This window comes from Lemur catta, chromosome 3 (genome assembly GCF_020740605.2).
Source record: "Lemur catta isolate mLemCat1 chromosome 3, mLemCat1.pri, whole genome shotgun sequence".
Taxonomy (NCBI): domain Eukaryota; kingdom Metazoa; phylum Chordata; class Mammalia; order Primates; family Lemuridae; genus Lemur; species Lemur catta.
Window position 1 is genome coordinate 112,476,933 of NC_059130.1, and position 13,946 is coordinate 112,490,878.

A 13,946-nucleotide genomic window follows, 5' to 3' on the forward strand; every position below is an offset into this window, starting at 1 on the left:
CGAGGAGCTTGTGGGCAGGAAGGCTGGGGCTGAGCCACACCAGGATGACAGGTAGAGCACGGCCTGTTTCTCACATGCATCTGAGGGTGACAGAGTCTTATCTTGTGCTCTGAGCAATCGGGGGTTAGGAAGGTGCAGAAAGGGCAGGAGGCACAAAGGGTTGTGCCACCCACAGCCCATGCACAGGCGGACACCTGTGTGCAGAAAGGGCTGTGGCCTAGCAGACAGGGCCAAGAGTTCAAGTGTGCCCCTCAGAAAGGAACCACAGGACTATGATTCCTGCTTGCTCAGAAGGGATGCCCCAGGCCTATCCCCTCCCCTGCAGCCTGTAAGAATCACCAAGACACCCCCCCCCATCTTGGGCTCATTTCCTTTAGCCAGTTGACAGGGAGGGGCCAGCAGTGAGCCCAGACTTAGTGGGGTGACCAGGGCCCTGCCCAACTCTCCCATAGACCACAGGACATTTGGTGGCTGCCTTGGAAAGCCTTCTTAGCATGGTGCTGACCACTGCTGTCAGGGGCCACCTCACCAGGCCAGCCACATTGGGGATGGGGTCAGAGCAGAATCATCCAAAGGTAGAATTGATGTGGGCCCTGCCAGAGGGGCTTGGCCTCTGTGGCAGTGGGAGATCCGTGGAAGTGATTCTAGGCTCAGGCAGTAGCCCTGCCAGTGACTGACAAACCCAGGTGTCCCCCTTTGTAAGTAACCTCAACAGAAAAATATGCATCTTCCAAATTAAGTTCCAGAACAAGTTCATTGTGGAGGAACTTCTCCTCCTGAGGCAGAGGCCTGGTCATGAATCTGGGGGCTGCCTTCTCCCCCATCTGGGGTGGGACGGAGCAGGAAGAAGGGGGCAAGCTTGGGAAGGCAAAGCAGACACCCGGAGGCTCAGGCCCCATGTTCCCAGCTTCCCTTTTCCCAGCTGGGACGGGATATTGGCTCAGGACCTTCTGTCTCACAAGTCAGTAAGATGTCCTGTCGCAGGGGATAGAAGGAGGCTGTCCTTTAGGGGCTCTTTTCACTGGAAACCCAGCACTAGTTTGATAATGTGAGTGGGAAGTTGGGACTCTGTTGTGCGGGCATCTCTACCGGAACCCATCCCTTCCCTGGGCAAAGCCCTGGTCTCTACTGGGAGGCCGCAGCCTCATTCCCCTGGCAAGGAGAGGGGTTTAGTGACATTCCATGACTGGGATTACAGCACCAGACATGTGTATTTAAGGAGACCTGGTAATTGGCCCAGACTTGGGCCAAAGCTCACCTCTGTGCGGGAAGGGTTTTGTGTGCATTATCTGTGGATAAGACATCACGGAACATTCACACTGAAGGGACCAGTCTTCCCCAAGCACTTTAACTTCCTTCACACAGCATTTATTGATCATGTGTTACAAACCGGGCAAGGTTTTGCCCATGTTTGCAGACTCCTTAATGTCTAGAGGCCACAGTTTTCTCTTTGTCCCAATGTACCACCTTGGTGGCCCAGCTCTTCTTCCTGTGTGGACTTGAAACAAATAAAATGCATTTGTTTGGATTGTCTGGTACAGACTTTTCTTTCCTTTGAAAGCCATGGTCTTTGTCAAGTTTGCCTGCTTTGTCTGGTTTGCCAAACATACCTTCAGCTGGTGCTGAATGGCAACCCAGACAGAGGTCCCGTCCTCAAGGGCTCAGCATGTTCCAAAGGCTCAGCTAGGTAGATTTAATCAAGCCATGTTGCTTCCTCTTCTGCAGTGAACGTCAGTGGCTATTTCCCATAGGAAAAATACTCCAGTCCTGATCTGGCAACTTGGGCTTGCTCCCTGCTCCTGCAACATGCCACAGTACCTTTGCACAGCCCAGACAGGTTTCCTTGTACTCCTCCTCTCCCTTCACGTTAACTCTTCAACCTTCATATTTCAGCTTCAGTCAGTCTCAGGATGCCCGCCCTGACCCCCTAGGCCAAGTGAGGTTCTCTTTTCCGATGTTCTACAGAACTGATTTCTTTAGTTTGTAAACTTATTTATGGGACTTTGTTTGTAGGATTTTTGTTTCCAATGTCCACTCTCCCCTGCTAGACTGTGAGCTTCAGGAGGGCTGTCTCCCCAGCATCTGTCGCAGTACCTAGCACATAGCTGATACTGTGTTTTTGTGCAAGGGGGAAGCCCACAGGTGTAAGAGAGCCCCTCTTCTGGCTTGGGTGGCCTCTCCAGCCAAAAGAATTTTTTTTTTAAGAGAAGGGGTCTTGCTATGTTGCTCAGGGTGGACTAGAACTGGGTTCAAGTGATCCTCCTGCCTCAGCCTTCTGAGTAGCTGGTACTACAAGTGTGTGCCATGCCCAGCTCCAGCCAAAGGACTTGGCTCCTAACGTTTTTGTTTGTTTTAAGATCTTGAGTCTTAGCAGAAATGAGCAGAAATGGCATCAGAGGAAGCTTTGCCCGGTGCAGGGCTGTGAGTTCTGGGCAGCCTTCCCCTGAGTCAGTACAGGGCTGTGTCCTTGTCGCTTTTCTCAATAGGTCTCTAACCCCTTCATGAAGCCTCCCTTCTTGGATCTCTCTAGCCCGGAGGCAGAGTCAAGCGTGAGCTCCCACCTTAGCGGGGCAACCTCGAGCAAGTTGCTTAACGTCTCTGAACCCGGGCTGTGCGGAGGCGAAAGCGCCCGGCACGCAGCCGAGCCGGCGCCGGTCCTCCCCGCAGGCAGCCGCGCGCGGGCCTCCAGCCAAAAACACGAGTCCTTCCCTGGGCCCGCCCCCTGTGACGCCGCGGGCGTTGCCCAGCAACCGCGAACGCCGCGGCGACGTGCGTGCCGGCCGCGGCTGTGGCGGCTCCTGGACTCCGGTCCTGCGGCGGCGCCTGCAGCGCGGATCCCCCACTTCCCCGCCCGTGCCGGGTGTCAGGGACCTGCGAGCCCGGGCGCGGGGGGCGGCGGCGGCCCCTGCTCGGGTCCTGCGACTGCCCCGCGGCCGCCTTCCTCGCGTCTGGGCGCCCCCGGCGGAGTCCCATCTCCCCGCCGGGGCCCCGCCCCCGTCGCGAGGCCCCGCCCCCGCGTTCGGCGCTGGCTCCGCCCCTTGGCGCGGGCGGCCCGGGGTCCCCGGCCGGGCGGTTGTCTGCCCCCGCGGGCGGGGGCGCGGCCGCGGCGCCATGGCCTCCGAGTCGGTGAAGGTGGTGGTGCGCTGCCGGCCCATGAACCAGCGGGAGCGGAAGCTGCACTGCCAGCCCGTGGTGACCGTGGACTGCGCGCGCGGCCAGTGCTTCATCCAGAACCCGGGCGCCGCCGACGAGCCCCCCAAGCAGTTCACTTTCGACGGCGCCTACCACATGGACCACTTCACCGAGCAGATCTACAACGAGATCGCCTACCCGCTGGTGGAGGTGAGGGCGCCCGCGGGCCGCCGTTGAGACTGGCGGGGCAGGGCTGGGGGTCCAGGTCTCCACCGTCCCCAACGCCAGAGCTGGTCCTCATGACCTGCCCTGTCCCTTCCAGACCTTTCCCCACAAGAGCTGCATCCCCCAGGCCACTCGCACTGCGCGCTTACTCGACACCTTCAAGACCCTGAAAGCTCCAGCCACTTCCCCAGCTGCCTCCTGCCCTCCCCAGGGCCCCAGGTGGTCCGGCTCCCTCCTCCTTCTGCCCTCACCAGCGGCCTCTGCTTGCCCCCCACGCCCCAGCCCTGCACTCAGAAGCCTCCCCCCCAGCTCACCCTCATCCTCCCTTGGGCTTCCCGAGAGGCTCTGGCTGGTACGAGGCGACTCCGAGGGGAGGAAAGGCCTCCCAGGTCCCCTGCTTCTGCAGGGAGAGGCCCACTGGCCTGGCCCCTGTCTTGGAAGAATGGAAGCTTTCTCTTTGGCCTAACTCACTTCTCAGCGTTGGAGGAACAGGGAGGCGACAACAGTTGCTCACTTTAGAGGGCTCTTGCTCACACTAGGCAGCTTCATAACAGGTGTGGAGACTGAGGCCGGGAGGGAGGACACTTGCCCAAACCCCCCACAGTGAGTTTCTGGCAGAGGTGGGGCTGGAACTACACCTGCCTCCTGGCCAAGGGAGTTCCTTTCTGCCATCATCTCCCACTACTGTTCAGCGAGTCTGGGTTGTTCCATGGCGAAAAGAAACAGTTTGGGAAGTGCTCCCCAGTGGCCAGGACCTAACCAGGGGTGATGCCCAGGAAACGAGGGACAGCTCTGCCCCGGAGATAGTCCTAGGCTCTGGGGGTAGCCAGGTTGTCCCTCTGCTGGCCTCGACTCCCAGGCTGGAAGGGACCTGAAGGGTCATCTGATCTAGCCCCTCTGCCCCATCGGGTCCTTGGATGTCCACCCTCGCTTACACATCTCCACTGACGGGAGCTCGCTCTTCCCACAGCAGCTCGTTCCACCTTTGTTTCTGGGCCCCAGAAGACGCTAGGTTGCCTCCCCGATGCTCTCAGCATCCTGCCCTGGCTCTGCTGAGCCCCTCTGCTCCCTCCTGCCGGGGTCCCTCCGTGGCCTTGCCTCCTCCAGGGCCTTCAGCCTTGTTCATGGGGTAGGGTCTTGGTCCCCCCTTCCTGGGGGCAATCCCCTGAGAAAGCCTCCTTTATCAGGGTCCCAGGAAGCTCTAGCCCAGAGAGGGAGACACTAAGGACACAGAGATGACCCTGTCAAATTTCCCCTCCCGCTCCCCATCCTCTCCTGACATCCGTCAGTATTTGGGATTCTCTGTCAGACAGCTGCCTCTGGACAATGCACAGAGCCTCAAACTCACATGGCACGTTCATTCATTGAACCACTATTACAAATAACTGAACAGCAGCGCCGCATCAGGCACCATCCAGCGTGGGTGCGCTGCAGTAAAGGAGAGCTGCCTCTGCCTGCAGCAAGCCCCTGGGCAGGTAGAAGCTACAATAATTGTTAGCTAAGCCGATTGTCAGCTCCAGGGCGGTGAGTGGGACGAGAACTGTGGCAGGCCGGGGAAGGCCAGCAGACCTTGGCCTGGAGGGAATGCGGGGGAGGGCAAGGAGGACTTCCTGGAAGAGGTGAGGTCTCAGCTGAAGGATGAGAGGAGATGGTCAGGCAAGAAAGTGGAAGAAAGGGCCCTCCAGGTAGAGACCAGCAGGTAGCATTTGATCTTCACCAGAAGAGCTTGGAGTCATCACTCCTGATGGGGAAACAGAGGCCTGGAGGATCGTAGGGCAAGTCAGGGACAGTTCTGATTCCAGTGCCCAGTTCCTGTACTCCGGCCTGCTGTCCCCAGTGAAAGAGCAGCATGCAGCACGCAGGTCAGGCTGCCTCTGAGCGGGGAGCAGCTGCACCGCAGGGCCAGGCGTTGGCATCTGCCCTACTGGGCTCTGACCCGGCTCCCAGGGCTCTCCGGCTGGTGGCTTGGGGCCCCAGAACAACCTCCAGGGAGCCTCCTGCCCAGGACCTTCCCTCAGTTCCTGCTGCTCGAAGCCCCGAGCTCTTCTGACTGCTCTTTCTGTCCTTGCCCTTTGCTTCTCCAGCCCTTACATCTCCGCAGGCGGTCTTCTCTTGTCACTGCGTGACTGTTGCAGCTCTTCTGGGTGCTTCCACTCCACACCTGCCCTCCCCCAGCTCCTCACCCCGTCCCCGGCCTGTGCCCAGTCTGGGGGCTCTTCTCAGCCAGTGGCTGTGCTGTCTCTCCTCCTGCCCGCTTCACACCTGTGGCCTCAGAGTCGCCTCTGATGACTCAGCCCCCAGTCTAGGCTGGGGAGCAGGCTGGTTTCCAGAGATCGCCGTGCAGTAGAAGCCAGAGAAGAAGTAGGATGTCCCTGGATGGGATACTTGGAGGGGTCAGAAAGGGTACATGTGGCAATTTAGAACAGATGTTTTTTATTTGAATTCCAATAGTTATGTGTTTATTTTAATGTGAAATCAAAAAACCCATGAAGGCCGGGCACGGTGGCTCACACCTGTAATCCCAGCACTATGGGAGGCTGAGGCGGGCGGATCGTTGGAGGTCAGGAGTTCGAGACCAGCCTGAGCAAGAGCGAGACCCCATCTCTACTAAAAATAGAAAGAAATGATTTGGACAGCTAAAAATATATATAGAAAAAATCAGCCAGGCATGGTGGCTCATGCCTGTAGTCCCAGCTACTCGGGAGGCTGAGGCAGGAGGATCGCTTGAGCCCAGGAGTTTGAGGTTGCTGTGAGCTAGGCTGATGCCACAGCACTCACTCTAGCCCGGGGAACAGAGTGAGACTCTGTCTCAAAAAAAAAAAAAAAAAAAAAAACCCATGAACACATCCAAGCTGTAGTGCAATGTCATGGGAACTATTGCTGAGGATGACACCAAGATAAAAAGAGTCATTAGCAGTTGACGTCATGAAAACGGTCCAGAAATCCTAGTACAGGTGGGCATGGCAGAGCCGGGGTGGAGGTACAGAGTGGTGGACATTTAGGACCTGCTCTGTGTGTGTGCTTGTCCCCTGGGCATCTGGAGGCCTCAAGTGATGGCAGATTTTTTTTTGAAATCTTTGTTTTGCTTTAGAAATGCTTGTGAAAGTGTTTTCTACTTAACTCTAGAGCAGCGCTGTCCTATAGAATTTCCGGTGACAGTGGAAATGCTTTGTATCTGCGCTGTCCAATTAGTTGCCACATGGGCACTCGACATGGGGTTAGTGCTACTGAGGAGCTGCATTTGAGTTAAATTTGAATAACCACGTGTGGCCGGTGGCTGCCATATTGGATGGCTCGGCTCTAGAGTGACACTTTCCAACACAAATAGGATGTGAGCCACATACGGAACTTCAGTTTTTCTATCAGCGACATCTTAAGAAGTCAAAGGAAACAGGTAAAACTAATTGTAATAATATATTTTATTTAACCCAGTAGATCCAAAATATTATCATTTCAAAAAATATAACAATACATATTAGTATCAGTATATAATAACTGTTAGTGAGATATTTTGCATTCTTCATACTAAGTCTTTGAAATCGGGTATGTATTTTATACTGATAGCACATCTCAATTTGGATGCCAAAGTTTCGACAATTAAAATGAAACACGGTGGCTCACGCTTGTAATTCCAGAACTTTGGGAGGCTGAGGCAGGAGGATTGCTTGAGCCCAGGAGTTTGAGACCAGACTGAGCAATATAGCAAGACCCACGTCTACAAAAAATACAAAAATTAGCCAGGCGTGGTGGTGCATGCCTGTAGTCCCGGCTGCTTGGGAGGCTGAGGCAGGAGGATTGCTTGAACCCAGGAGTTTGAGGCTGCAGTGAGCTATGATGATGCCACTGCACTCCAGCCTGGGCAACAGAGTGAGACGCTGTCTCTAAAAAATAATAAATAAAATGAAACGCAAAAAATAAAGTCATGTTTAGTGGAGAAATATACTGCTCCAGTCTTTAAATTTAAATTTATTAAAATTAAATAAATTCGGTTCCTCAGTGGCACGGGGCAGGCACATTTCTAGCGAGGCCAGTGGTGCCCTGGCGGACGGTGCAGCTGTGCGGTGCCGCTGTATTTGTCTCACATAGAATCCCTTCCCCATGCTTGGGTGACATTGAGACTCCCGGATCTGCTCCACATTGTTCCTGGGACTTCCTTTGCTCCCTGCTGTCCCCTCATGGACTTGAGAAGCCCAGCCTTGGGCTCCTGGTCGGGTGATCTCTCTGCCAGTGCCTGTCCCCATATTGGACACTTCTTCCCGTAAAAGTGAGGTCCTAGGTCCTATCCTTTCGGTGGGTGTGGATGGGGACTTTTGGCCTTCCCTCACCAGCGGTTCCTGGGGATGCCGAGTCCTGATTTGGTCTGCAGCATGGGTCTCTGCGGTGGGACGCGAGGTGGATGCCACGTGGGCCCTGGGGCCTGGGAGCCGTTGTCTGGGCCCAGTGTTGACACGGGATCCACCCCCACCCCCATACTAAGTTCCAGAATTTGTGACCTCATGAGTTCTGTGAGGGCAGGGACTGCGTCTGCCTCGTGCACCGCTCTGTCCCCAGCCAGAGCACAGGGTCCAGCAGAGCAGACAGTCGGTGCCTGTCGGTGAATAAACGCGTCAGCGATGAAGGATGACTTTAGAAACGCAGCCTGGTGTGCTCTTCCCTTCCGGCCCCAGCTCCGCCCGCTCTCCCCATCTCACCTCTGCAGCTTTGCTCAAGCTGTGCCCTTGGCCTGGAATGCTGTCCTCTTCCTGTCACCTGTCAAAATCCAAGTCACCCTTTCAGCTCCTCCCCCCCCCCCCCCCCCGTTCTTCCCCCTCTTTGCTGCCCAGAGGCTTAGCCAGGTTCTTCCGTGCTCTCCTCTCCTTGGGACATTGAGGGAGCACCTCTGGACGCCGGCTCTTCATGTGCTAGCGTGCGACATAATCCTCACGTCGACCTCGAGGCAGCCTTTGTGGGAGGGACCGTGCTTCTCCTTTATTACAGATGAGGACACTGAGGCTCAATGTGCCTAAGTGGGGCCGCTGACGGGCACAGTCAGTAACGGGGGGAGGTGAGATGTGAACTCCGGGCCAGGCTCCCCGGCACAGACTCTAACCTCCCCGCGGGGACAGTCTCCTGCCCCTCCAGAGGGTGAACTCCTTGAGGACCGACCTATGGCTTGACTGTCTCTGTGAGACCCCAAGAGTTCGGAGGCCTGGCCCCCAGCCCCGCTGTGCCTGGCCTCTGAGCACCGGGCTTCTGGCTTCCTCCCGTGCAGGGCGTCACCGAGGGCTACAATGGCACCATCTTTGCCTACGGCCAGACGGGCAGCGGGAAGTCCTTCACCATGCAGGGCCTGCCGGAGCCCCCCTCCCAGAGAGGCATCATCCCCAGGGCGTTCGAGCACATTTTTGAGAGCGTCCAGGTACGGGCCTTGTGGAGGGCAGGGGCAGGGCTCGAGCCACGCATGGTCCCCAGAGCAGTATGACCTTTGGCTTGGACGTGGGACACAGTCAGAGTCCGGCTTGATTCAGCACAAACCGACGGAGAAGGCTCTGGTTTCTGAAAAGGTGGTGGGAGAAAAACAAAACTGAGAAAATTCTTTCTTCCAGTTCCATGTTTTTCCCTGCCATTTTGGGGTTTTAACATTTCATTTAGCATTTCTCGTGGATGTGACCACCCTGAGCTGGGCCAGGGAGTGGTCAGAAGTGAAGTGGTAGCTTCCCTTTTTACTGAGCAATTGTTGGGGACCAAGCCTTGTGGGAAGCCCTTTGCACAGTGACCTCCGTGAATCCCCAAACTGACCCAAGCGGTAGTGTATGTCCCCATTTTCAAGATAGAGAACCTGAGCCTTGGAGCCCTTATGGGCTGGGTCAAGGCTGGGTTCTGAATCCATCCCAGTGTCCAGGCTGCAGGTGAGAATCGCCCTGGTGACCATTCATGGCGGCGTGTAGGGTCCTGCCCCCGCACAGTGGCAGAGTGGGGCCTGCGGCCCTGGTCAGCTGCAGAGAACTCACTGTGTTGGCCCCTGGGAGCACGTAGGGGCTGGGAGAGCCGCGGGGGACCAGCCTAGAGCCAGCGCTTGGTCCAGGTCTTACCTGTGGCCTTGGCTTTTCTACCTGAATGATGGGGAGGCCTCTGTTTCCTTTCCCATGAGGCTGTAGACAGAGGCTTACACAAACAGAGCAGTGTGAGAATCATGCGACTCGAGGCCCAAGGGGCCACCAAGCTGGAGAGGAGGGGAGAGTTTGCCAGGAGGACAGGCAGGGTAGGTGGGGCTGGGGACTCCTCTCACCCTGACGTCCCCTCTCCTCCCAAGATGTCCTGGCTGCAGAGGGCTCAGGTCCCAGGTCAGACCTGGTGGCAGGTGGGCTTGGTGCTCAGGTGTCACGGTTCTTTCTGTGTGCTCCTGCAGTGTGCGGAGAACACCAAGTTCCTGGTCCGGGCCTCCTACCTGGAGATCTACAACGAAGATGTCCATGACCTGCTGGGGGCTGACACCAAGCAGAAGCTGGAGGTGGGTGCAGACCCAGTGTGAGCAGGTAGGGCTGGTTGGGGGGAGGTTGGCATCAGGTGGTGCTGAGGACTTTTTTTTTTGGTAAACAGAGTCTTGCTGTGTTGCCCAGGCCGGTCTCGAATTCCTGGGCTCAGGTGATCCTCCCACCCCAGCCTCCTGAGTACCTGGGTCTACAGGCGCACACCACAGCTGGATGCTTTGCCCTTTTTACGCAGGAACCTCCTGCCGCCCACCTAGGGGAAGACAGTCTTTCTACTGTCTTCTCTCTCCTGGTGCAGCTGAGTCACAGCTCAGCCAGGCATGAGGATGGGGGGAGGCGGGCGTAGAGTGCTGCTCCCACGTGTCGGCCGCAGAAGGCCAGCCTGTGGGGTTAGATCCCCGGCCCCCTTGCAAAACTCCTGCCAACCTGCCCTGGGGCCGCAGGGCGCTCTCCTCCTCTTCCTCACTGCCCTCAGTTACCCAGGTCAGAGGGGCTGAGGCTGGCAGCCGCAGGCCCGGTGAGCCAGGCTGCCTCGAGGGCCACAGTGACACGTGTGCTTCTTGAAACACCCCATGGGCACCTGGCTTTTGACATGCTCCCTTGTGGACAGTGCACAGGTGGCTCTCGTGCAAAGCTCCCAGCAGCCTTAGCAGGGTGTGCCGTTCTTATCCTTTGTAACAGATGAGGAAACTGAGGCTCGACATGCCTAAGTAAGACTAGCCTGTGGGCACACAGTAAAGAGTGGACATAGGATTTGAACCCAGGGTGCCAGGCTCCGCAGCACAAGCTCTGAACCTGTGCTTAGCACCGGGCCTGATAATGGTTATAATTAGAGCTTATTAAATCAGCTGAGGCCAGCAAGAGATTTGGGGAAGCAGAGTTATGCCCCCCCCCAGCCACTACAACCACCATCGCGGAACCCAGCCCAGTGTCATGGGTTCTCTCCACCCCATGTCCAAGGCCCCCCTCCCCATGGCAGCCGTGGACACGTGCCTGCCTGTGCGCCCCTCTCCATCCCTGCAACATCCAGCTGGTTGCCATGGTGACCTGCTCTGGTCTCCACAGCCAAGATAAGCAGTCATGAAGTCATGAAGTCACGCAGCTGAGGGCGTCACTCAGCGCCTCCCCGGTTGTGGGGGCTGGGGTGGGGGAAGAACCCCTGGGGGCATCACCGGGTGGGGGGAGGAACTTCCTGGGCCTGAAAGCAGAGCGGTGGGAGACCCCCTGGGGAGGGCTGTCTCCTGAGGTTGCTGCGCCCAGATAGTGTCCTTGTCCTCTTTGTGACGTGGCTCCCTGAGCCCCCACTAAGTACCCACAGAACTGCTTTTTAGGTCTATTCTCTTCTTAATCTTCACAGTAGTCTTGCAGAAATGGGACTTTTTATCCCCATCTTACAGAAGAGGAAATTGAGGCCTAGAGAGGCAAGGTGACTTCCTCAGCTAGCAAGTGACAGAATTGGGTTTCCAGCCCGAGCTCCATTCACTCACCTGCACCTGCTGTGCGCCAGGCGGGGCTCTGGGGGCGGCAGTGACCCAAGCAGGCAGGGCCTCAGCCACGCGAGGGTGGCAGGGCTCCTGCGTCTGTCCTTCGGGCTCCATGTTCGCAGCCACCTCCTCTGTCACTTCAAGCTTCCGTTACTGCAGGGTGCCCCAGCCTCTCTCTGTACCCTACCTCTGGAGCCTTCTATTGCCTGGGACCCCAGTAATAGCTGTGTGACCTTCAGCAAGTCACTGAACCTTTCTGTGCTTCAGTTGCTCACCAGTTCCATGAAGCCCAGTGCTTCCGCTGGGTCTGGCTGTGTCTCCGCTTCACACTTTAGCCTGTGCCTGTCCCCACCCCCACAGCAGAGCCAACCCCACCTGGCATCCCTGACGCTGCCCTGCCTGGAGCAAAGCACCTGAGCCTTCGGTGGCTCTGAGCAGCTGAGCCACTTGGCAGACAAGCGCCTTTTGTCCTAATGCGTCGTGTGGTTTTATTTCCTCTCACACTTGGTATTGCGTTTCACAGCTCTGTGTCAGCAACAGCCAACTTGGCTGCCTGGGGAGCCGGCAGGGAGCAGTCAGATAAATTAATCTGCTCTCCGAGCCTGCGGGAGCTCCGGGCAGCAAGTGGCCATTCACCTGCCATGGTCCAAGGGTCGGGAACATTCCTATCGCCCTGGAGTGACGGCAGAGAGGCGGTTAGGGCCATATCAACAGGGCAAAGGAGACAGCACCGAGGGCCCTCGGGTGACCACAGGGTCAGCCCCAGGGATCCAGAGCTTCCAGACTGAAAACCACCTTTGTAATGATATTAACAGTACTAGCAACAATAACACGACAGCAGCTGGCATTTGTGGGGTGCTTATCGTGTGTCAGACACCATGCTAAACATTGTTATATACCTTATTTTCCTGAATTCTCACCATATTTCTATGGGATGAGTATCTCATACCCATTGTGCAGATGTGGAAACTGAGGCTCAGGTTAAGTCACTGGCCTCAGGTCCTGCGACAAGTAGGAGGTAGGGGTAGGTTTGAGGCTGGCTCCATCTGGGATGAGTCCCTCCCTGTCCCAGGGTGTTCAAGGTGCCAGCCTGCACTGCAGGAGGGCAGGAGTGGTCTGGGTTGGGCCCCTCTCTTGGGGTCGTTGGGGACCCGCAGCCCCACCCCTTGGAGGCAGGAGGCCCCGCCCCTGACTGTTTGTCCTGCCCGCAGCTGAAGGAGCACCCGGAGAAGGGTGTGTACGTGAGGGGGCTGTCCATGCACACGGTGCACAGCGTGGCCCAGTGCGAGCACATCATGGAGATGGGCTGGAAGAACCGCTCGGTCGGCTACACGCTGATGAACAAGGACTCCTCGCGCTCCCACTCCATCTTCACTATCAGCATCGAGATCTACGCTGTGGGTATGCGGGGCCCCCGGGGCTGGAGGGGGGCCCGGACACCCTGAGCTGGGTTCTGCTCTTGGTAGCCAGGACACTTCTCTCTTTGGAGCCTGGAGAGCCCCACTGCAAACTGGGAGGAGCTGCTCTCATTGCTCTAGGGAACAGGAGAGGGTCCTCCTGACGCCCAGACCCGTGTTTCCGGGATAAACAGCAACAAGGACAACACTCGTGTAGCCGACGGCGAGCACTTGCTGCGCCAGGCAATTTCCATGTGTTGTCTCATTTACTCCTCCCAGCAACCCCGGGAGATAGGTACTAAGACCATGCCCATTTTACAGATGAGGAAGTCGAGGTCACACAACTAGCAAATGCCAGATCTGGGTGTCTGTCCCAGGAGTCTGCCCCCAGCGTGTGCATCACTCAGACCTTTGGGATTTCTCCTCTTTCTCTATAATGTTCAGTCACCTGAGAAAGGGACGAGGAAGGAAAGAAACCGGGTTTATTTTGGACCGTCTATAGGCTGGAGGCTGTGCTGAGTGCTTTACGCCACTTTGTTCCACTTAAATCCCACAGCGATCTAGAGACAGGCATTGTGATTCTCATTTTACAGATGAGCAAACTGAGGCTCCGACAGGTGAGGTGATTTGCTTGGTCAAGGCCCCATAAGCACTCAGTGGTAGAGCTGGGATTGAACCCAGGTTTCCCTGACACCTGGGTTTTCTCCACTACACTGCAGCTGCCTCCAAGTTTGTCTCATGACTGGGCCTCCAAAGAGCAGCGGAGCAGGAAGCAGCCCCAGGTCAGCCAGGAACGTAATTCTGGACAGTTCTGACCCAGGTGGAACCTCCCACCACGCTGGCCCAGCCCTGGTGCTTGCCGGGTGTGGGGTGGTCAGTCCGAGTGTCCCAGGGGGTGCTGACATGGGGGGGCAGGGTCAGTGTGGTCACAGCCTCAGTGATGTGGCTGGGGGAGGGGCAGGGCCTGGAGCAGCCAAGCACAGATGAGGAGGCAGGAGGAGGGCGGTTTGGTTTGAAGGGTGGGGGGCTGCCTGCATGTTTATTGTTTTCATTATAAAATAATACAAGCTCAATAATGATAATTAGAAAGTAGAGAAAGGTCGGGAAAAATTATTCATAGTCCTGGAACTAAACAATTAACATTTAAGCATATTTTCTTTTGACCTTTTTTTTTTTCTATGAAAATTCTAAACACAATTGAAATCTACTCTCTGTGTAGCTTTTCCCTCCCTGCGTGT

The 13,946-nt window shown here is 56.6% G+C and overlaps 1 protein-coding gene across 2 annotated transcripts in view; it reads left to right on the forward strand.

Moving 5' to 3' along the window:
- Positions 1-3,044: 3,044 nt before the first annotated feature.
- The window catches only part of KIF17 (kinesin family member 17), a 42,761-nt gene continuing 31,859 nt past the window's right edge, over positions 3,045-13,946 (forward strand). For both annotated transcript variants that reach the window (XM_045548516.1, XM_045548517.1), the window contains exons 1-4: positions 3,045-3,342; positions 8,609-8,755; positions 9,746-9,847; positions 12,523-12,712. In XM_045548516.1, the coding sequence (XP_045404472.1) occupies positions 3,112-3,342; positions 8,609-8,755; positions 9,746-9,847; positions 12,523-12,712 (670 nt within the window). In that variant the 5' untranslated portion in view covers positions 3,045-3,111. The remainder of the gene's footprint in view (positions 3,343-8,608; positions 8,756-9,745; positions 9,848-12,522; positions 12,713-13,946) is intronic.